The sequence below is a fragment of the Penicillium riverlandense genome (assembly GCF_028828495.1).
Source record: "Penicillium riverlandense strain IBT 135883 chromosome Unknown utg000003l_segment0_segment0, whole genome shotgun sequence".
NCBI lineage: Eukaryota > Fungi > Ascomycota > Eurotiomycetes > Eurotiales > Aspergillaceae > Penicillium > Penicillium riverlandense.
This window is the reverse complement of record NW_026643196.1, coordinates 1002546-1025424: the sequence shown is the minus strand read 5'-3', so window position 1 is coordinate 1025424 and position 22879 is coordinate 1002546. Positions and strand designations below refer to the sequence as shown.

At 54.0% G+C, this 22879-nt stretch overlaps 9 protein-coding genes across 9 annotated transcripts; 5 read left to right on the top strand and 4 right to left on the bottom strand.

The window, feature by feature from the left end:
• Positions 1–333: 333 nt before the first annotated feature.
• Positions 334–2157, bottom strand: N7474_004048 (uncharacterized protein; the record flags this gene model as incomplete). The annotated part of the gene is made up of 1 exon (XM_057195463.1): positions 334–2157. The coding sequence occupies one exon, from the start codon at positions 2155–2157 to the stop codon at positions 334–336; it is 1824 nt and encodes a 607-aa protein (XP_057052859.1).
• A 1036-nt stretch (positions 2158–3193) lies between these two features.
• N7474_004047 (TMCO4 family protein) lies at positions 3194–6543 on the top strand (the record flags this gene model as incomplete). The annotated part of the gene is made up of 2 exons (XM_057195462.1): positions 3194–5218; positions 5275–6543. The coding sequence occupies 2 exons, from the start codon at positions 3194–3196 to the stop codon at positions 6541–6543; spliced, it is 3294 nt and encodes a 1097-aa protein (XP_057052858.1).
• Positions 6544–6913: 370 nt separating this feature from the next.
• On the top strand, positions 6914–8445 carry N7474_004046 (RTC4 family protein; the record flags this gene model as incomplete). Its single annotated transcript, XM_057195461.1, has 2 exons — positions 6914–8133; positions 8190–8445. The coding sequence occupies 2 exons, from the start codon at positions 6914–6916 to the stop codon at positions 8443–8445; spliced, it is 1476 nt and encodes a 491-aa protein (XP_057052857.1).
• Positions 8446–8725: 280 nt separating this feature from the next.
• Positions 8726–11175, top strand: N7474_004045 (M28 family metallopeptidase; the record flags this gene model as incomplete). Its single annotated transcript, XM_057195460.1, has 3 exons — positions 8726–9623; positions 9675–11038; positions 11119–11175. 3 exons carry the CDS (start codon positions 8726–8728, stop codon positions 11173–11175), a joined length of 2319 nt encoding a protein of 772 aa, XP_057052856.1.
• Positions 11176–11566: 391 nt separating this feature from the next.
• N7474_004044 (uncharacterized protein) lies at positions 11567–12157 on the bottom strand (the record flags this gene model as incomplete). Its single annotated transcript, XM_057195459.1, has 1 exon — positions 11567–12157. One exon carries the CDS (start codon positions 12155–12157, stop codon positions 11567–11569), a length of 591 nt encoding a protein of 196 aa, XP_057052855.1.
• A 1251-nt stretch (positions 12158–13408) lies between these two features.
• N7474_004043 (MFS transporter) lies at positions 13409–15335 on the top strand (the record flags this gene model as incomplete). Its single annotated transcript, XM_057195458.1, has 7 exons — positions 13409–13451; positions 13512–13535; positions 13610–13638; positions 13725–14243; positions 14297–14657; positions 14707–15097; positions 15146–15335. 7 exons carry the CDS (start codon positions 13409–13411, stop codon positions 15333–15335), a joined length of 1557 nt encoding a protein of 518 aa, XP_057052854.1.
• Positions 15336–15589: 254 nt separating this feature from the next.
• Positions 15590–16012, top strand: N7474_004042 (TMEM14 family protein; the record flags this gene model as incomplete). Its single annotated transcript, XM_057195457.1, has 1 exon — positions 15590–16012. One exon carries the CDS (start codon positions 15590–15592, stop codon positions 16010–16012), a length of 423 nt encoding a protein of 140 aa, XP_057052853.1.
• Positions 16013–16785: 773 nt separating this feature from the next.
• On the bottom strand, positions 16786–18090 carry N7474_004041 (putative C2H2 finger domain protein; the record flags this gene model as incomplete). Its single annotated transcript, XM_057195456.1, has 3 exons — positions 16786–17439; positions 17483–17862; positions 17928–18090. The coding sequence occupies 3 exons, from the start codon at positions 18088–18090 to the stop codon at positions 16786–16788; spliced, it is 1197 nt and encodes a 398-aa protein (XP_057052852.1).
• Positions 18091–18883: 793 nt separating this feature from the next.
• Positions 18884–21391, bottom strand: N7474_004040 (uncharacterized protein; the record flags this gene model as incomplete). The annotated part of the gene is made up of 1 exon (XM_057195455.1): positions 18884–21391. The coding sequence occupies one exon, from the start codon at positions 21389–21391 to the stop codon at positions 18884–18886; it is 2508 nt and encodes an 835-aa protein (XP_057052851.1).
• Positions 21392–22879: the final 1488 nt, after the last annotated feature.

The window sequence follows — 22879 nt, the reverse complement described above, 5'->3', positions numbered from 1 at the left end:
CTGCCAGCCCCCAAAACAGGCGACCACTTGCTTAGAAATATAAAATCCTTGGCCAGCGGGGTTTGGTAGGTGCTTTTCTACACTCTTATCTGCGATTACGAACCTCCTATTTCAAGATGAGAAAATTGCGTAACCATACATTCGTTAGAGCTGCTTGGACATCAAGTAATATATCACATCATAAAAAGTTCGTTACAAGGTCAACAGTATTGCGGACATTAGACATAAGACATCAAGGCACAAAGACAGGAACATAAGGAATGCAAACTATTAACAAGGAAAAATAGTCCTGATTCCTTCCAAGGAAAAGAATAAAAGAAACAGACATAGATATCACAGAATATCAAATGCTTCCAACGCATCCATAAAGCCCGCAATCGCACCGACACCAGCCAACCCCCTCGTAGCATTGCGCGTCAGATTCTTGTGCCGCTCGCGCTCGCGCTCTCTGGTCTCTTTGGTGTCGTCACGCGTTGTTCGACGGTGGGAATGCGAGGGAGACGGCTGCGGTGGACGAGGGGGTCCTGCCCAGCCTGACTCGGGGGATGAGGTCGAGAGCGGGTATGCGGAGGCGTAGTGGCGGGGTTGGTGGGGGTTGTTGCTGTTGTAGACTGGTTGTCGGCCCCAGGGCTGCTCGCCTGGTCCAGGGGGTGTGCCTCGTGGTGAGGTATTGGGCATTGTGGCTGGGGGTGGTGGTTGGTTGTATTGGTTGGGCTGTGTTATGGGGATGGAGCGTGGGGTGTTGGAATAGTCTTGGTTCGGGTAGTGTCTGTATGGTTGCTGGAGAGGAGGAGGTCCCGGGGAGTACTGGGGAGGCGGCTGGTGGGGAACCGTGGTCGGTTGCAAGAAGCTGTTGCTTGAGTATGGGGCTGGTTGTCTGGTCGTCGATGTGGGAGAATATCTGGATGGCATGCTGCTGGAGTGGGCGCGACTACCGCCGTTCGTGGGGACACTGAGCGAGGGTCGATGCGGTTCAGCAGCTCTCTGTTCGTTCTCGTCGCTGGAGCCACTTGCTGTCTTATTGTTTCGAGCGTTGGTTCGTAGCCGTGCGTTGTCGTCGTCCGAATCACTTTCGACCTGGGCCTGGTAGCTGGAATACCGCCTGCGCATCTGGGCTGCATGATGACGAGCTTCTTGGGATTGCGGCTGGCGCCAGTCCACTGTTTTGCCTTCCAGATAGTATCCTCGCACTTCAGGGCCGTCGAAATCGAGGTCTTTCGAGTCATTCTCGCTGTCAGATGAGACATAGACCCGAGGCTGGCCAGAATTTCCATCCCTGCAGGCCGGCTTGCCGGCATCCCGCAGTAAAGTAGAGTCCAGTGAAGGCACCCAGACCGACAGCAGTTGGTTCATCGCGCTCTCGGACAAGTGAACCATGTCCTTGGGCGATCGTTCAATGTCACTCAGTCCCACGTCGCTATTCCCAAAGGTCACCGCGGGGAGGCGGGTCAGTTCAGAACCTTTCGTCGCGGCGACCAGCGGCTTCAACGCCGCGGCGGTGTTCGGTGCCGAATAATTGGAGCTGATCATCTGGTTGGTCTCGTCGTTGGCGGCCTCCATCGCCTCCTGTTCCACCATATCCCACAAACGATCCAGACGTTTGACCGACCAGTACCGCACGATGATCATGTTTTGTGTTTCTGCCTTTTCCTGGGCAATCGCATCGTCCACGGTCAGAGATGAGGGAGGGTTGTCCGCGCTGGACTTGATCAGACTGCCCAGCTGCAAGACTCGGAGCACCACTATGAGACTAAGTTTCAGAGACTCCAGCTGGGCCAACAGATAGGTGACGTGCTGTTTCGGAAAGCACCATCTGAGACGCTCTTGGACTGGAATCTTCTGGAGGTCGTCATTCGCGTCGGTTCCTTTCAGTTTGTCCAGCATATGTTCGATTTCGATAAAAACCATCTGGCCCTGGCCGGCGATCTCCCAAGCCTTCTCGGTGGCCTCGGGGGACCGATCCAGATCCGTGGCCTCCAGCGTCTGTCCCACATGCTTGAGGGTCAGCGCAAAGAGCGAGATTCCCTTTGCGATGCTGTGGATATCGATGCGGGACTGTGCAAGCTGACAGGCGGCCGCGTTGAGGAGCAGGGAGAGTCGAAATCCAGCACCTGCGATGCGGACAATGGAAGCCTCGGTGCCTGGTGCATACGGCATCGTTGGTCAGTCATGAAATCAGGACGAAGAAAGACAGTTCTACCTTGATGTGCCATGATCATAATGATGGACGGGTGGGAAGAGGTCTCAGGCCATGGATGCAAGAAAGAGCAGCAGACTCTCGTCGCCACAGGTTGCCTTCACTGTTTGACTAGCTGATTATTGGCCCCGCGGTGCTAGAGCCGCAAGCCTGCTTGAGCATCAAGTGACTCAGCCATGAAAGCAAGGCCATGACGCCATGTGCCGGGCCAAGACGCGCTCTGTTTGGCCTGCTCGAGGCTGAGGGGGACGATCCCGACCCTAGCGTTGGTGGGACAGTTCGTATACTGGCCTGTAGGTACTTGTTGCAAACTCAACCGAGGTGGCTGATACCCGGGCAAAGAGAAACAAGGGCCAGCGGGGAAAGCACTGCCTCCGGGCCGGGGGTTCGGCTTCCGCACAAGTTGTGGTTGGTGGAGGGGTGGAACGGGCGGGTGGTTGCAGATGAGGAAAGATAATGATGAGCATGATGGCTGAAAATATGGCCATGTCACAGAAATGAAAATAGTAGGCTTGTTCCACATCCTCATCATTCTTATCATGATCGTGTCTCGGACACGATGTTTACGAATGCATGTTTATTGTTGATTGTTGCGCCAGATGACCTTCCGCTTTCGGCACCCGTCCTTCCCTCCCCATCCCCTCCTCCTTTCGGGTTTCTTCCTCTCCCACGCTCTCACAGAACTCGCCCATCTCCTTCCATACGGTCAATTCGCAATTGTGGTACCTTTTTGTTCGGCTCGTCATCCCGTCACCCTCACGTGGCCCCCGATCGGACATTTTCCCCAAGCTGTGGGATGATCACCGCCAGACTTAAGGGGGTATTCAACACAGTTCGGACTCAACCCCCACATAGAGCTGTTGTCGGCCCGAATGGGTGAGCATTCTACTGCAGTGAGCTGGAACGTGCGAGGAAGCGCCAAGCAACAAACACCCGGGATCTTGAGCTGAAGGAGTCGTCCGGAGGCCCCAGCGTCCTACTGTTCATGAAAGAATAATGACCGCAGCCTCAAGCGACGCCGTCGATCGCTCTTCGGACAAGCCTGCTCCAAGCTCCCCTTCAAACACTCCGCAATCCTCCCAACATGTCGTCAATGACCCCACGCCGGCCACGGGCGCCACCGCCGTCGAACCGGTGGTGCAAAATAACGACGGACAGATAAAAACTCAAGAGGCAGAAGAAGCACGAGTTGAAGTGGACGATTTCGGTCTCCCTATTCGAGCTCGTCCTAAGCCTGCCCAACCTTCAAGCAGCAGCTCGTCCGAAGCTGGCGAATTCGAAGATGCGATCGCCAATCCCAAAGAAGACGAATCCGCTGAGCCAACGGAGCCGGTGGCATCCCAGGACAAACCTGAGTTGGAGCTCCAAAAACCTGAACAGGATGCCGAAAAACCACCGGATCAAAGAGACCAAAAGCCTCCCGCGGCGTTGGAATCGAGTGCGCCTGCTCCTCCTCGAAGGTCAATTTCCAAAGCGAAATCCTCCCAAATATCCGAATGGTCCCACATGCGACTGGCCGCCCAACCGCAGGTGCCGGATGAGGACAGCGAGGAAGACGTGGAAGACGAAGTCGAGTGGAAGGACATGCGCGCCGCCGACGAGTTTGACTACTACGATGACTATGGGAGGTTAGTTGTCAAGGGGGGCACGGCAGAGGACAATGATGCCGTCTACAGAGGCCTTGGGGGTGCTGGAAAAGGTTATACTCGAGTCCAGCTGGACGAAGATGCGCAGTCGGCCAATAGTCTAGACGAGGACACGAGCTACTTGTTCCGGGATGCAGGGGGAAATTCTGCCGGCTTTGAAGGCGAGGAGCTTCGCGACTCGCTCAGCCAGCTGCAGGCCACGAAGGACCTTCTTAATGAAACGCAGAAAATCGCATACGTGGGCGTGGTGAAGCTAGCCATCCACCAAATGAGCCTGGAATTGATGAAGGTGCCAAAAACCAAGGCTACGCGCAAAACGATTCAGAACGCGGTGGATGCCTTGAGGAAATGGGGCCAGGCGATGATGGGACGGCTATTTATGCACATGGAGATCGACTCCGCCGAGCAGATCATGATCGAACAGCTTGCTGAACACGGCGTGCAACCCTCGGATCTGGTGCGACCACTTATGCAGAACGCGCGAGTCAAGAATCCCATGGCAGAGGAAGAATCCCCAAAGAAACCAACTTCTTCCGCGGCTTCGCCGGCCTTGGGAGGTGATATGTCGCGGATGTCTACTGAGACTGCCATGTCCTCTGAAATTGGGTCTCCTCCACCATACGATGCACACGAGAACGATGATCCTGACGTTCATACACCCTCGCAGATGCCGACGTCTGATCGAATTGATATCGACCTTCGGTGGACGGTACTGTGCGACCTGTTCTTAGTGCTGATTGCCGATTCAGCGTATGATTCCCGTTCACGAACGCTTCTTGAGAGTGTTGGTGCCGCTATGGATGTGTCGTGGCTACAAATCTGCCGTTTTGAGAAGCGGGTCACGGATGCCCTGGAGATGCAGCAAGAGGCAGAAAAAGAGAACTGGGACGAATCTGGACATATGGAGAGGCGCCGCAAAATGGCACTGAAACGAAAATACATGGTTATGGGGTTGGCAACGGTCGGTGGCGGTCTGGTTATCGGTTTGTCGGCGGGGCTGCTGGCTCCTGTCATTGGGGCTGGTCTTGCCGCTGGTTTCACCACCGTTGGTATCTCTGGGACCAGTGCGTTCTTGGGTGGAGCCGGTGGAACGGCCTTGATCGCATCGGGTGCCACCGTGACCGGAAGCACCATTGGATTGAGGGCCTCGAATCGGCGTACCGGTCCGGTGCAGACTTTCGAATACCGACCCTTGCACAACAATAAGAAAGTCAACCTGATCGTCACTGTTGCCGGCTGGATGACCGGCAAGGTGGATGACGTCCGTCTCCCTTTCAGCACCGTGGATCCTATTATGGGTGATCTCTACTCCGTCCTGTGGGAGCCTGAGATGCTCCGGAGTATGGGTGACACTATCAATATTCTCGCCACAGAGGTAATCATGGTTCTCCTCCGCCCTGGACTGTAAAGCTGACCTGACCCCTACTATAGGCATTGACCCAGGGCCTCCAACAAGTGCTTGGCAGCACGGTCCTGATGGCATTAATGGCATCTTTGCAACTCCCCATTGTTCTCACCAAACTCTCCTACCTAATTGATAATCCATGGAGCGTATCGCTGGATCGCGCGTATTCGGCTGGTCTCATCATGGCCGACTCCTTGCGGGATCGCAACCTCGGGAACCGGCCTGTCACCCTCCTTGGTTTCTCGCTCGGCGCGCGTGTCATCTTTTACTGCCTCCGAGAACTGGCTGACAAGGGCGCTTTTGGACTGGTCCAAAATGTGTATCTCTTTGGGTCACCAATCGTGGCAAAGAAGGACGAGTATCTCAAGGCTCGTAGCGTGGTCTCTGGCCGGTTCGTGAACGGCTACTCCACCAACGACTGGATCCTGGGCTATCTGTTTCGGGCTACGGCCGGCGGTATCTCGCGAGTGGCGGGTCTCGCAGCTGTGGAGGGGATCCCTGGCCTGGAGAACTTTAACTTAACCCAGTCTGTGAACGGACATATGGATTACCGTGCGGCCATGCCTCGTCTCCTCAGGGAAGTCGGCTGGGAGGTGCTCGGTGACGAGTTTGCGGAAATCGAGGACCCAGATCCCGACAACCATGCCGAGCGACAGCGGGAGTTGATCCGCGAGATCGATGAAGCTCGTCGTGAAGCAGAGGCGAAGCCAGAGAAGAAGAGATTTGGTCTCTTCAAGCGAGGGAAGCTGGCCGAAAAGAAAGGATGGGAAACCTACGACGTGGACCGGAACAACAGTCCCCACGAATCCACCGAGGTAACCAGTGGGCCTGGGACTGTGCTGTTTGACATTGAGGCGATTCGAGCTGAATTGGCTTCGGAAGCGATCGAGGTCAAACAGCTTGAATCGACCTTGCCCCCGATGAAACTGGACCTGAATCCTCTAGTCGAGTCCCGGTCCGCGCAACCGACCCCATCGAATGAGAAGGGATCCAAGTCCGGCGAATCAATCCCTTCTGTGCCACGGACTGTGTCTGAGCCACAGCTCAACACGGGCTCTCACGCGCCTATCCCTTCTTCAGCTGCGCCCAAGAAAGAAGAGATCGAGATGACCTTTGATACTTCCTACCACAAGCCCCCGCCCAGCGATTGGCCTGATCCTCCCACACGACCGGAACTGCGGTCGTCAGCGACCGTGCCCAATCATGTTGGGACCAGCGCGATGGCGCCCGTCGATCTAGAGCACAATGCCTGGGCGGATCATGATGAGGGCGAGATCCAGATGAGCTTTGAATGATTTTTTTTACCCTTTTTTTTTATCTATATGATAGCTTCGTGGATGGGAGTGTGGCGTATTACTTGCATGGCGTTGTGAGATGGCTTTCCTTTGTTCTGTCTAGAAGTCGGATCTGTGGACTGTATAGTTGCTGCTGTAGCTCCAACGTCACGGGATGCTTTTTTCTCTCTCTCTTTCTTCCGGCTTTCACTCTTCACATCACCATTTTCCGCACCTCGTATAATTCAAATAATTTGACAGGGAGCGATCCTCATAGTCCTCGACGATCCTCGTGCACGCGCCCCCGACACGACCCCGACCCACCTTTAGGTACCCGCGTCTCCAACTCGCCCAGAGCCTTGGTCGACAAGTAAAGTCCGCCTCTCTCATCATGCGACCACAGAAGCCTGAAGCGAGCTATGCGTCGACCCGGCAGACACGGCGCAATGGACCAGATCAACCTCTATTATCTACCTTCCGCAAGCCTCGAGAGGACGAGCCCCGTACGAAGCCCGATCCCCATCCCGAACCAGAACTGAACCCCGAGCCTGCCACGGATGCTGAGCCTATGAGCAGCAGCGACGAAGAAGATCATGCTGCACAGAGCTCGGATGAGGAAGTCAAGCGAGAGGAGAGGGCGGCTGGGACATCCTTCGATGAGAAGGTCGCGAAGAGGGATGAGGATGCGGCGCGTCGATCGTCGCGATCAAATGGCAGCAACCCGCAGAAACGGACCATTAGCGGCGTGAAGAGCGATCATGAAGAAGATTATGACGCCCCTTTCTCTTCCATTTTGCGATCGTCACAGTCGCAGACGTTCAAGCGCCACAAGACCAATATCTATCCCTCGAAGAACAGACTCCCTTCGTATGCTCGAGCGCCGAGCTCGAGTGCACGGTCAACTGCGACGTCCTCTCCCGACGTTGCAAATAGAAAGAACAAGACCCGGGCCAAGAAGGACAAGGCCTCAGAGACGGACGCGCCACCTGAACCTGAGGAACTGGAACCTGCCTTCAAGGTGCCAATGGATATTGATATATCAAGTCCACGGAGACCTCGTGTCCGGAAGAGTGTCAAGCCTCCTCCTAGCTTCCCCGCAGATTCTGTGTCGAGTACCGCATCATCCAAGGAGCCACAGACAATATCCTTCGACGAAGATGAGGATTCATTAGGATTGAGTTCTCCTCTTAGCGAACTACCGTCCGAGCTAGACGAGTTAGCCGAGCGCGACAACCGAGAACCGTCACCTCGCAAGTGGTTGTGTCCGCTGTGCAAGGAAGAAGTCGACCCGGGGTTACTGTTAGAATTCGAGGAACGACCGAAGCAAGGATTCCGCCAGCAGCAGCAATTCTGCAGATCTCACAAACAGCTGAGTGCTGGGAAGGAATGGGAAGCCCATGGCTACCCGGAAATCAACTGGGATGGGTTTGAGGAGCGGATTCAGCAGCATTTTTCGCACCTGGAGAATATCTTGGAGCTCAGGTGCTCCTCCTATTTTCGGAACAGACTCGAGTCTGACAAGAAGGCGGGCACAGCAAAGAACTTGTTATCTGGCGACAGGTTGGAAAACATGTCCTGTGGGTATTATGGTACCAAAGGATCGGAAAAAATGTGAGTTGGTCTCGGCGATGTGATTATGACACGACAGCTAATGCAAATCCCTTTAGGCTTCAAGCGGTGGTGGATCGGTTCTCTCTGAAACTGCGGCGCTTGTCCGCTGATGACCCAATCCTCAAAGAGGCAGGCGTAGCTGGCTACGCACAGGAGGTCCTGGTGCCTGAACTAGCGGTGCAACTGGTCAAGGAGGACATGGGCGTCAGTGGTGAGGCTGCTCGGCAGATCCTGAGGGATAGCATTGACCTCGGTGAGAAGGTGAATCCGGCTCTCAATGATTATGTGCCCCTCCCGGACGAGGCGGAGTGAAGGCCAATTGTTCCTGGTGTTCTATACCTCACTATATATATAATTTACCGCTCCATCTGGAGTGCTCTTTGTTTTCCTTCTCTCTCATTCCCTCGTCTCTCAGGCATCTTGATACTATCTATCTACTAGCTCGGCAACCAACGCGGTTCCACCGACAATAAATCTCCTGTTTAGGCAGGTGGAATGTGAGGGGTGGCTGACTCAGCCGATAAGGAGCCCTCGGCCATGACGTGAATGCGGAGAAAGTGCCTTCGTTCTCTCTCTTTCTTCACCTACGAAGATGAGGGAGAAGACCATGCCGTATTCAGAGACGACGCCTCTGCTGGAGGTGCGGGTCGCTCGACAGCGGCACCGCTACCCCCATCACCTCCTTCGGCGCGCTTGTACCTTCTTTCTGGGCGCTGTGCTAGTCGTCGTCCTCATCCTGTTCTTGATTCCCGAGGGCAGTCTACCAGGAGAACACGGCTCGATCTGGTCGTACTTCCCCGGTTCCAATTCTCTGCCGCACCCAGCCTGGCCCGAGGGCCACGGAATGCCGTACGATCAGCTCCAACAGATCCTCCTCCACACTCCATCGGCCGCCAAGGCCCGCGAGTGGAGCTCCTACTACACAGCAGGACCTCATCTAGCGGGCAAGAATCTCAGCCAAGCTGTGTGGACCCTAGAGAAATGGAAGGAGTTCGGTGTAGAGGACACTACCCTCGCGTCCTATGACATCTACATGAACTACCCACTGGACCATCGCTTGGCGCTGCTGAAAAAGTCCGGCGACGGTGATAAGACGGACGTCACTTTCGAAGCGACTTTGGAAGAAGATGTGCTAGAGGAAGATCCTACTTCTAGTCTACCGGATCGCGTCCCCGTTTTCCATGGCTACTCGGCCAGCGGTAACGTTACTGCGCAGTACGTGTACGCCAATTTCGGCACCTATAAGGATTTCGAGGCCCTAGTCAACGCCAACGTGTCGCTGGAGGGCAAGATTGCGCTCGTCAAATATGGACATGTCTTCCGTGGGCTGAAAGTTAAGCGTGCGCAGGAGCTGGGTATGGTCGGCGTGGTCATTTACAGTGATCCCCAGGAAGATGGACCCATCACTGAGGAAAATGGCTACGCTGCCTACCCGGATGGGCCAGCGCGGAATCCCAGTGCTGTCCAGAGAGGAAGTACGCAGTTCCTCAGTAAGATCTACCCTTCCATCCCTACATGATTTTTACTAACTCGGCGACCAGGCATTCTTCCCGGTGATCCCACCACACCTGGGTATCCATCCAAGCCCGGGTGTGAACGACAGGACCCTTACAACTCTATTCCTTCGATTCCGTCACTCCCAATCTCCTATAAGGAGGCTATCCCATTCCTCAAAGCTTTGAATGGGCATGGCCCTAAGGGAGCGGACTTTGATGATCCGTGGGTTGGTGGCCTCGTCCACAAGGGCGTCGACTATAACATTGGCCCGTCTCCTAAAGAGGTGGTGATCAACCTGTACAATGAGCAGGAATACGTGACCACCCCGGTGTGGAACGTCATCGGCGTCATCAAGGGATCTATTCCGGATGAAGTGGTTGTTTTGGGTAACCACCGAGATGCTTGGGTTGCCGGTGGCGCTGGAGATCCTAATAGTGGCTCTGCGGCGCTGAATGAAGTTATTCGCAGCTTCGGAATGGCTCTTAAAGCTGGATGGAAACCACTACGCACTATTGTCTTTGCTAGTTGGGATGGTGAGGAGTATGGTCTGCTCGGATCGACCGAGTGGGTGGAGGAGCATATCCCCTGGCTGTCCAAGACCAACATCGCGTATCTGAACGTGGATGTCGCGGCGTCTGGTACGCAATTTGGACCTCGCGCTAGTCCTCTGCTGAACAAAGTCATCTACCACGTCACCGGCCTAGTGCCGGCCCCAAATCAGACCGAGGGCCAAACTGTCCGTGACATTTGGGACGGACAGATTGCAACCATGGGCAGCGGTAGTGACTTCACTGCCTTCCAGGATTTCGGCGGCATTGCCAGCGTGGACTTTGGCTTCGGCCCGCAGCCGGGAGACCCAGTGTACCACTACCACTCGAACTACGACAGCTTCGCCTGGATGGAGAAGTTCGGCGATCCCACATTCTCGTACCACTTGGCAACCACCAAGATGTGGGCTCTTGCTGCGGCACAACTAGTCGAGTCTCCACTGCTCGCCATGAGTGCCACAGACTACGCCGCCGGTCTGGAAGAGTACCTGGACCGTGTCGAATCAGTCGCACGCGGCGAGGGCATGAGCTTCGACTTTGCGCCCCTCTATAAGGCCATCTCTCAATTCCAGGACGTCGCGGCCAAGTTCGATGCCTATGCCGAGGAGCTGAAGTCCAAGCTCGGCGACCACGTCCCCTGGTACCACTGGTGGAAGAAGGTGAAACTGTACTTCCAAATCCGGGTAGCAAACGCCAAGTACAAGGGCATCGAGCGAGCATTCTTGTACGAACCCGGTCTGGACGGGCGTGACTGGTTCAAACACGTCGTCTTTGCTCCTGGCATTTGGACCGGATACTCAGGTGCGACGTTCCCGGGACTGGTGGAGAGTTTCCAGGCTGGTGATGCCGCGAATGCTCAGGTATGTACATGCATTTGTCTTTGCAGCAATCGATGTGGTTACAGGCTAACTTTTATTTTTTTATTTTTTTTTTTTTTTAGAAATGGGGCTCTATCATCCTGGAGCGGATTCATGCCGCCGCCAAGTTGCTTGAGTAGTTGAGATTTTGGGGATCGATGCAATGTTTAAAATAATGAGTGTGTAGGAAGAGATAAGTACATACTTGTTATGTTGCAGTATACCAGCTGCTATAAAGGTTTCTGCCTTGATACCACATACAGGAAGAAGTTGGTTAGCTTTGCATACTTCTTTCCGTATACATCCTCAAAAGTGTTGTAGACTGTAAGGAAGACAAATTTTGCCCGTTTTCCAAGCTCGCACGTCTGAAGATACTAGGTTCTTCAGGAGCGTATAGATCTATCCTCTCTCAATTTTCAATGCAAGATTTCAGATAATTTATTTGACAATCCTAGACAGGGATTTATAATGTATAATGTATGCTAAGCTGGAGACAATATAAACAGATCCATCAAATTTATGAGACAGCGGCTACAGAGCCAGGGCCAGTCCAAGGATACCAGCCGCGCCAGCAATGCTCGCAGCAACACCGCCAGTAGCAATCGGAGCGCCACCAGTCGAAGTCGAAGTCGAAGACGAAGGAGTCGACTTCTTAGTGCCGGAGGCACCGGTTTTATTCGCCGCCGCGGTGCTCATAGTAGTGCTCATGGTAGAAGCAGTATTGTGCGCAGGAACGCCAGTAGCAGGAGCATTGGAAGAAGTCGCGCCGACAACCGCAGAAGTCTGTTCAGAGCCGAGGAAGCCGTTCAGCATGGCACCCTCGGACGAAGCCCAGGCCTTGACACTGCTAGGCAGTGCATTGTACCAAGCCGGCATGGTGCCAGCCTGGGCTTCACTCTCGACGGAAGAGCGGAACTGGGGTTTCATCATATCGGTGAACCATGAGGGCGGGACGGCGGTTTCCAGGGCCGTGAGAATAGAGTGCGGGATTTTGGGGAGGGCCAAGGAGCTGCTGTCCGGGTTCGTTTCGAAGGAATCGGAAGAGCCGGTGATGGTTGCCTCGGAGGCAGAGGCCAGGGCCGCCGAGGACAGAAGGAAGGTGGCGAGGAGCTTGAACTGCATTTGGCGGCGGTATTAAAAGATGTGTAACGAACGTAGAGAATATTATTTGCAAAAAGATAAGAAACGAATGATTTGTGGTACAATTAATCTTGAGAAATGGAGTAGAGAGAGAGAGCGACCTTTATAATCGTCCCTGAGCAAAGCGCCTCAATGGGCCTCTCGGCCAAAATATCCATCTTTTACTTCTTGGATCCGCTAGCCAGGGCGGGCTTAAACCCTCTTTTCCCCTTTTTTAGCGCCCACCTCGAGTTTACTCGCCACACGATGTCTGAATACGGACTAGAGCTGGCCGCCACATCGGACGCAGGTTTTATTTTAGTGTACTCCATAGGCGAGCCCATCTCGCGAATCTTGGCACGGGATTGAGATGCCGGACAAGCAACAATAAGTTTTGCCATTTACATGGCACAGCCCCCGTTGAAAAAATTCTGGTACAACTATTGCACAATTTAAATGGTTTGTTGGGGGTGCTTTTTTATTCTTATCTCAAGATGCACATCTACAACACGTATGCAGTCTGTATTTTATAAAATTGCCTGGCTCGGCCTTTCAATCATAGAGAGAGGGCCTATAGGGTGTATCATCTCCCGATGAAACAGCTTGAGGGGCTATCTATGATCCGTCGGATCTTAACCCAAACGACCTCAGCCACCACAGTGAAGGAACTGCCCTAAATTAAAACTAGTATATAAGCCCTATCTTAATCCTTTTAAAGACCTAGGCCATCTTATTTTATTTAGGCGGTTGTGTCAATAATAGAACGAGAATGCTTACAAGCAGTAAGCGCCGTCCTCGGTCCTGCCTCATTTACTTCCCCAGGTCTTCCTTGCCAATCCAACAAGAGTCTTGCGGGGAATAAGGATCAATGGACTGCAATAATTCTCGGTTCGAAGTACTGTAAACAGAGGGCAGTGATCAAACCTACCCATAACTTCCCTCTGCAGACCCCTGCCTTTGATCCTCACAGCAGGGATTCAACACAACATCATATGATGCATGAGCTCTTTTTCCCACCTCTCAGCGACCCCGGGATAAAATTCCGTGTCATCTGGTGCCTGGTCTGCAGCCTTGTCTGTACAGAGGCTGCGGCTGGACCCGCTCGAGTGGAGTCATCGTGTTCAGGCGCTAAGCGCTGCAAATGGCTTCGCGTCGGAATTGTCTCCGACTTCTTGTTTTCCTCTTTCCTCCAGCCTCGTTTTTCGAGTTTATCTGCGTTCGGTAACTAGCGGAGACCGACCGTTTCAGCCAAGCATGCGACAGCCCCAACTTCCCGTCCAGCAGTTAGTGATTTTGTGTACGTTTTTGTCTTTTTGATCGTGTCGGACGAGTCCACGCGCTGACCACTGCTGTGCAGCAATATGTCGCTTTGCAGAGCCCAGTAGGTGCTTGTTCATACATTATATCCCCGGTAAAGACAAGAATACTGAGCACTATAACCCTTCTGCCCTATAGTTGTGCTCACCTCCATCCTTCCCTACCTGGTATGTATTTGAGCCCCACCTCCGCCTTTCCAACCAACTCCATAGCCCGGCAGGGTACAATGACGTCCAACTAACCTCTCGCCCAGCCGGAGATGATAGAATATGTCGGCGTCCCCAAAAATGAAGTTGCTCGCTGGGTCGGCACCACCTCTGCCGTCGCCGCAGGCTGTCAGGCCCTGATGGCCGTACCTTGGGGCACGGCATCAGACTACGTTGGCCGCAAGCCAATCATTCTGCTCTGTCTAACATTCACCATGATCCTATCGATCGTATTCGGCATGTCCCAGAATCTAACGATGTTGCTTGTCTCGCGTGGATTGCTGGGCTTTCTGAACGGCAATGTCGGCATCATTCGCACGATGGTCGCCGAGATGGTGCCCGAGAAGGAACTACAGCCGCGCGCTTTCAGCATCATGCCACTGGTCTGGACGATCGGGAGTATATTTGGACCTGCATTTGGAGGCGCTCTTGCGAAGCCGGCGGAGAAGAACCCGCGTCTCTTTGGAAACATCGAGTTCCTGCGGAAGTATCCTTTTGCACTCCCTAATCTGGCATCTGCGTGTTTCTTTATCGTGGGTATTACTACTGGGTTCCTCTTCATGAAGGTAATTATCTTCTTTTTCTGGTCTAAGGTCCCTCGTCGCTGATCATACAATAGGAAACCTTGGCAGCCAAGAAAGATCAACGTGATTACGGCCTGGTTCTCGGCCAGACACTTACAAGATCGTGCACCTCCCGCAGCAAGCGCGACACCCTTGACTCCAAGGCCGCGGATGAGGAGCGCAGAGCCTTGCTTCCCGGTGATAGGGGTACAGGCAATCGACCTACGCGGCGCCCAACCTGGGGCCAGGTGTTTACTCCGCAGTCGAATCTGGTGCTGTTAGCCTATACACTGATGGCCATGCACAGCATGGCGTTTGATTCACTGTTTCCAGTATTCCTGCATTACCCAGATCAAGACTTCTACAATAATCCCGACGTACATCTGCCGTTCAAGTTCGCCGGCGGATTCGGCGTGGGTGAGTGATTCAACCTGCAGATAATTGACTAGACTACTGACCATGGCAGACTCCGAAACCATTGGCCTGTTTTACACGATCATCGGCATCGTAGGCATAATGGTGCAATTCCTCCTCTTCCCGGCCGCCGCACAGCGGTACGGGGTCCTGACCTGCCTCAAAGTCTCCTCGCTCATCTTCCCAATCATCTTCTTCGTCGTCCCATTTACAGTGCTGGTGCCGCTCGCGCTGCGCAGACCGACCGTGGTCCTGATTATGCTGGCCAAGCTCACCGTCACGATCTTCGGGTTCCCCAGCTGCACAATCCTGCTCACCAATTCCGCTTCCAGTCTCAGTGTCCTCGGCACCCTGAACGGCGTCGGGACAAGCGTCAGTTCCATAGGCCGTGCTGCGGGGCCGGCGCTTATGGGAATGGCGTTCTCGTATGGTGTTGAGAAGGGGTATGTGATTTTCCCGTGGTGGATGCTGACGCTGTTGGCGATTATTAGTGCCGTCCCTGTGTTTTGGATGGTGGAGAGTGAGGGGTTTGTCCGTGATGATACTGATGATGTTGATGATGAGAATGAGGACCATAATACGAATGACTCGCGAGGCCCGGCCATTAATGGGTATGGGACCGTTGACTCGAGAAAGGATGGACGCCGCCCGGACGACGCCGCTGAGCTTGCGGCTCGATGAGAGATGAGCGGTGGATTCTTTTGGGGATTCTTGTTCATTGGCGTTTAGTACCAGCATTTGTGCATTAGACTGGCGTTTAAAACAAATAGTTATTGAGGTCTATGCATTCTTTTTCCGCGCTGCTACAACAAGTAGTGTAGCTGTTGTATACTTCCCATTCTGACTAATAACCTCGGCCTCTTCAAACAGCTCGTCCCCAACTCACCCCAGAAACTCAACATCACCACCTCCACAACCCCCAAACAACCACCAAAATGGTATGGCACACACCCCTTCACCCACCTTCAACACACACACTCCAGGTGATCCAAACTGACCACAACTTAAAACAAAAACAGAGCACCAACCCCGTCCCCACAAACTCAGCCCTCGCCCTCTCGCTGCTAACCTCCATGGGCGGCGCAATCGGGTACGCCAAAACAGGGTCCATCCCCTCAATCGTCGCGGGCCTCTCTGTAGGCGCGCTGTACATGCTCAGCTTTGCGCGCCTGCGCTCCGGCCAGTCCTACGGTGAGGAACTCGGTCTGCTGGCCTCCGCTGTGCTGGGTGGGAGCTCCATCCCGCGCGCTATCAAGACGAGGGGTAAGCCCGTTCCGATGGGACTGAGCGTGCTGGCTACCTATGGGCTCGTGGTTTTCGGGTTGGCCTTCAGGGATAAGAGGGCTGCTTCTGTTTAAATGTGGAGTTGAGATGATGCTACATTGTCTTCTATACAACTCTGCGATGGATGTGTGCTGTTTTATCCTACTTTAGTTCAGGCTTCCCCCAGTGTGCGCAGCATTTGGGGTTCTATACTGAGAAGTTGGGATTGGGGCAGAGGATGGCAGAAATGATAGTCTTGGACTTATCTTCATGTGGAAATAGGGATGTGTAGTACCTTCAATCTGATTGTATTTATTGGGAAAAAGACAACTACAGAGTACGAATGTAGATCGCATAATTAAAGCAAATAGATTCCCTCCCACGGGAGAACGCCTCGAGAACTTACACAGAATAGATAGATAGACACCACTGGTAGATAGCATCAATCACAACGGGACCCGACAGCACGGAGATCAAACAAAGGAACAAGAGCAGGAAGGTCAAGTAGAGTAGTAGAGCACCTACTGATACTGGGATCAACCCCGATTAACACCAACTCCACCGGACTCACCAGAACTCTCATCATCATCCTCGTCCGCCTGCTCCATAAAGAGGGCATCTGCCTGCCGGTCTGTTGGCACGACAGATATCACGGAGGAATGGATCGCCAAGACAAAAAACTACTGATTGGAATCATCAGGGCAGGTAACAGAACAACCCACGCATGAGCATTCTAGCTAGAAGTTGATAGATATGCGTCGAACTTAGCTGGAGTTCATTTGTCCGTCTCTCCTCGACTATCGTCACACACAGACACGCAGAAGGTACTGTTCCGCTCGCAGGGCCCTTGTAATCGAAACGAAAGAGCTCAATGGGTCGGGTCGATCACCGTGTCCGAATCGCGGATCGCGCCCGTGACCACGGCGGCCGGGAGCTCTCCAAGGACGGTATTCTTGCGGTTGGGAACGAATGAATATCGGGGCAGGCGTGCCATCTTTTCCTCCGGGCTGATTGTCTCGTCGGAGTATATCATCCGCGTCTGCTTGGACTTGTCCTTCTTTGCTGGTTTTTCGGTCGACTCGGCCGTTTTGGCGGCTGCGGCTTCGGTGGCGGCGCCGGAGACCAGGGCGTCCACGGACGATGATACCTCTGGCTTGTGAGCTACGTCACCGTTTGCATAGCCCGACGGGATGGTCTGGCCCATGTGCAATTGTTGCATCTGCTGCGCGTTGACTGTAGGTGCCCCGAAGGCGGGGCGCTGGGGCAGGTTGGATGCGGGAGGTAAACTGCCGGGTCGCGGTGGGAAGGCTGATGAATTGGGCGGTGATTGAATTTGGACTGGTGGTGGTTGTTGCTGGGGGAAGGGGTGGAGGTGTCGCTCCATAACCAGGCGCCGGAGGCTGGCCGGGAGCACCGGTCGGTGGGAAGGTCGGGTATACCGGGCTAGCGGCCTGTTGGTAGGGATATTGCTGAACGGGTGCGGGCACGGCCGCGGCTTGAGGTGATTGTCCCTGTTTTCAAACTGTCAGTCCCATTCCACCGGTAAGAAAAGGGCAGAAACTTACATATCCTCCCGGTGACGGCGCAGCCTGCCCAGCACCAATAGGGGTCCCCTCGCCGCTGCTCCCTCCAGCAATGGCCTCCTGACGCTTCGCCCTATGCTCGGCCAATCGCTTCTTGAGATCCGATGGGTTCTCCAGCTTCGGTCTCTTCGCTGGTTGCCCGCCAGCACTGACGCCAGCCGGGGGGTTACCCGTAGCAGCCTGACGCTCCACCTCAGCCTGGTGGAACTGAGCCGCCACGCGCTGCTGGTGCGCCATGAGCACGTCGTCCGGCATACCCTCCATGCCAAAGATTTCCACCTCGAGGCCAGCTCGGTTGGGCAGCGCATTCTCGACCTCGGTCAATTGTTCCTTGTGGACTTGGCTCATGTGCACCGATAATCCTGAAGAGCGCGAAGTAGTCAGTTGGGAGTCCGACAAAGAATGGGGAAGATGGAGAGGTACGTACCTCCTGCGGTATTGAGTCTGCGCCCGCATCGCTCACATTTGAAGTGTTTGGCTTTCTGATGCGAAATGAGGATCTTGAGGTCGTCGAAGTCGCGCTCGCAGTAGTAGCACCATGGTCGGGCCATGACCTCGTCCAGCGTGGGACCACGTCTTTTCTTTCCCATTGTGGCGCTTGTGTATAGACGTAAGTTTGAAGACCAAAGGACAATGACCAGGGAGGGTGATCCGGTGGTGGGTTCGCAAGAAATGAGACAATGTTGAAGGAGAAAGTGGGATGCAGAGTATGAAGCTGTACAAGAGTGAAGCTGTGCGGATGATCCAGAGGCCGGTTTGAAGAGTCACGTGTTGGTCACGTGAATGAATCATATCTATAAAGACGGAAAAGGAAACAAGATAGTGGAAGAAAAACGAAGGGTCCATTTATCTGTGCCCATGACGCTATCATACAAAAATGGCAGAATAGAATACAGTTCAAGCTGACAGTATTGGCGGTGCCTGTAAAATCCAGGCCCCAAGCCACACCATCAACTTCCCATCCTTAGTAGATTTACAATCCCTTTTGCGCTCAAAAGCAGTCCCTTAAGATCTGCAAAACCACCGTCCATCCATTGCGCCGACCATTCCAGTGCAGACCAACCAGAAAGAAAGGAAGGGAAAAAACGAGAAAGAAAAGAGATGCGCATCAGAGTCCAGTCGGTAAAGACGGTCTCTTGAATGACGAAAATAATTGAAATGAAGTCCTGGAGTGCCGCCGATAAGGACGGTCTCCCGAGGAAGAGAATGGGTAAAGAAGGTTCAAAAGTCCTGGTGGGAAAATATGGACTCCCAAGAAAAAATCAAACAGAAAACGTGTGGATGCACCCCCTAAATGGCGGCGCGATCTGTCAACACGAAGTGCTTAGAATGAACATCTATGCGATGTTTCTCTTCAAAGTGAATTCTCTCCAAAGGTTGAGATTATCGGCGGTGCGGGTCACGGGGAGGTCCGAGATGTCCCAAATTGTACGGCACATACGGGAAAGGCGCGTACTGAGGCGGCATGGGCTGGCCAAGCTGGACATGTCCAGGCGGCGGGGGTCCCGGCGGTCCCGGCGGTCCCGGCGGTGCTCCGAAAGGATTAGGGTGGCCATGGTGGCCATAAGGTGGCATTCCCATAGATCCAGGCATGGGAGGGTTAGGAGGCATTCCCTGTCCCATGTGTTGTGAGCTCGCGAGAGAAGGCAGGCCGGGAGAAGCCTTGGGGGCAAGGTTGCCGGTAGGGATTGGAGCGAGTGAGGGAGACCTCCTTCGGCGGCCACTGGGCCTGGGAGGATCGACTGCCTTGCGGGTCTCTTCAACCACACGATCCTGTTCAATCTGCGCCTTGGAGCGCTTCGGGTTGCGGATGCGTCCCTCGCGGTTGAATCGATCCCAGTGGTCCAACATGGCCTTGGTGCGCTTTGGGTTCTTTGAGTTGGCAATCTTCAATCGCCGGGCTTCTTCAAGGGCTTCTGCCGAGGTCTGTTTGGTGGCTGAAGGGGTGCCAGATGGGGAAGTGCCCATGGGAGAAAGAGCAGGCAGAGATGATGTGTCGGTTACTGAGCGCGTCTGTGTCGTTGCCATGCCACCACGGCCTCGGCCCCGACCGCGTGAAGAAGAGGGAGGAGTGTATGCCTGATGGATTTCCAAGGAAGCACGGGTGGAAGGGCGTCCAACACCGCGACCCCTACCCCGGCCACGGCCACGGCCACCTCTGCGCGCAGGAGTCGAAAGCTCAGACTGAATAAACTCAACTCCGGAACGTCTACCACCACGACCTCGAGTACGCCGCTTAGCAGGCTGCTGCTCCTCGTCGGTCTCATCCGCTTCTGGAGACTCGCCTTGCGTCTCCTCGGTGTCGGTGGCTGCTTTAGAAGCTGCTTCGACCTCGGCGGCTTTGCGCTTACGGGTGAACTTCATCAAGGTGGGCTCCTTGCGCGGCTCCCAAAGCTTGGGGAAATGTTCAATACCGTCTCGGATAACAGGAGCGAATCCATCTGGATTGGGATCATCAGGTGCCGTCTTGGCAGCCATCTTCCGGCCTTGCGCAGGTGTCGGCACGAAGCCACCTTGAACAAATGCGTCCTGCGGTGCCCACGCAACCTGGGTGCTCGTGTTGCCCTGGAAGTACGTATGCTTGTATCCGTAAAGCATAGCCTCCTTCCTATCCTCAAAGTCACGCTCGTCTTCTGGCACCCGCGCCAGGGGATGGTTGGTTTTCTTTTTGTTTCCCATGATAAATGATCTCTTCGAGCCGTCAGGAAGAGGTTCGCGATGGTGCCGATGCGTGTAAAGATACAGCTTATCGAGAGCCAGGTACTCATCTTGCCAGACTCTCATGGCAAAGGCGGCCGTCTCGGTGACTGCGTAGAGTTCGTCTGGCGTGAGGTTCTCAGGATGCCGAAGCAGTTCTACAAGTTTATCGGGCGACTCGATAGGAAGGAATTCCCCCTTGTCGACTTTGATCTTCTTGTACGGGCCGTGCTGAGTGATCGGTTCTGGTACTTCACGCTTCTTGGGCTTGGAGTCGCTGCTGTTGAGAACGTGCTGCCACGTCTGCTTGATCTTGGCCTCGTCTTGTTCATATTCGGGACAGAATTTCTTGACATCGTGAATACTCCAAGCTTTGGAGAGACGACTCTTCACGTCTGGTTCTTGCCACTTGGACAAGCGTTCGCGATAGTCATCGGGGAAGGATGATCGCGGATTCGAGAGCCACTCCAACCGATCGAGTTTGCCGGTTTTTGTCTGGCTGGGCTTAGGACCAACGTCCATTGGCTTGCTTTCTTGACGCTCAGCATCGTCGCTGTGGTCCCCAACGGCCGAGGGTGCAGCAGTCACTGGTTCTTCCTCTCCGCCATGGTCATGCTCTTCTTCAGGCAGCGTGACATGAATTGCCAGTTCCTCTGCATTCAGGGGCTCTGCACCGTTGAGACGCTCGTCCTCATTGAAGTGCTCGTCGTCTTGAAGAATTTCTTCTTCGATAAGTTGTTCTTCATCATCGAGAGGCTCCTCTCCCTCCTCTCCTTCTTCGGCTTCTTCTTCCTCCTCCTCATTGAAGTCTTCATTAAGAGGCTCCTCCTCGTTGAAGAGCTCTTCTTCATGGTAAGCCGCCTCCTCGTCATTGGGGTCCATATAACTGTTCTCTGCATCGATTTCTTCGGCATCATCATAATCTGAGAACCGAATAGTTTTTGGGTGTGCAGACGCGACATGCACTCTCAGGACATCTTCCTTGGTAGTCTCGCCATCGTGCGGAACATCCAAGAGCTTCCCGCACCAGGAGCATTTGGCCATCTGCGACCGAGGCTCCGGTGACTGGGAAATCTGAGTAGATGTGGACTGGGGGCGAAAGGGCTCCGAGAACTGACGGCGCATTGGAGAATCCTCGCCCACGTCAGATGAGGGATTGTCCACGTCCACATCGACCTGGGGAATGGGGGCCATGTTGACGGGAGAGAGTGGAGAAGGCCCAGCAGGAAGAAGAAAAGAAAAATAAGACGAAAAGAAGAAGAAAGGGATTTAAAAAAGGCAAGAGAATGTTCACAGGCGAACAGACAGTTGCGAGGTGATCTGTATAGATTGGGTCAGTCGTTGGGTGGTTCGCTTGCGGGTGCCAAGCCGCCAGAAGTAATCGCAGCGCAATCCTTGAAACTCAGGGCCAGGGGAGCCGGCGGGCGAACGCAGGGGGGCAATCACAAAGAAGAAGAGGCAGAAACGGGACGTGGCCATGCATCCATCGTGGATGATTATCCCAAACAACTGAACAGACAAAAAGAATTGCCAAGTCAAGGGAAGAAGACCCGGTCGGGCCCGGGTTGTGTGTGTGGAGCAGGATGGGATGTGGATGTACAGAAGCAAAAAAAAGCGACTATGATTCAAAAGCACGCGACACGCCACTTACCATGAGTTCCAGGGGATCTCGATCTGTTCCTGACAATGATGTGCAGACGATGTAAATACCTGCCAGATGTGGTCAGCGACGGGGGGCGTTGCAACAAGAGTTGTTGCTCGGCGCGGGCGGCCAGGGATGTGTACTTACCTCGATTAGTGGTGGCTGGCCGAGCAGCACAGGGTTTTGCAGGTCTCACCACCCGAGACAAGGGATAGAACAATGAGGAGGATATAGTTGAGAAAAGAAGAAAGGGGGGAGAAAGATGGGGAATGGCCGCAATGCCGGACGCTGTTTTTGGCTAACAGCGTGGCAGGGAGGACCGATGAGAGAGGGAGTACGGGTGAATAGGATGTTACAAACGCAGAGGGGAGAGAAGAGCCACAGGCAGTGATGGAGGGAATAGAATCCGAGAGATCGAGAACCCCGGGAAGAGAGTAATACAGCTGGGAGAAGAGCCCAAGGGCGACTGGGGGAAGCAAGAGAAAAAGAGATTGAGTAGTTTAGTTTGTAGACGGGGCTGACGGGACATCTGTCTGGGTCCGGACGGACCAATCACCGTGCGCGCATCTACTTGCGCGGATCGACTAACTCGACCAAGACGGACGGCATCATCTCTGCTGGGGGTGGATTCGTACGGAATAATATTTCAAGGATCACTCATCCCCCTCCGGACAAGATGTGCTCGAAGAAGAAAAACACGGTGGCGGACTATGGGTCACATGACCCGAGGGGGAAGACTTTGAATGGCTTGCAACAACGGACTTTCCTGCGAGAAAAGTCACAGTCGACTCGAGTGGGACTCAGTCGAGACGAGTGGACGGTCTTTTATCCTCTCTGCAAAAATGTGCTGCTCAAGGGCTACCAAAGACCAAGGAATGAAGCAAAGGCAGATCTGATGGCTGATGACCTCATAATCACTACGCATGGAAGGAGAACAAAAATGATCCCACAAACGGTATAGTAGGAATCACTCGGGGCCTAATTACTCCAAATGCTCCGACACTATACAAGGTACTTGCAGAGCTACGTTATACTCTTTT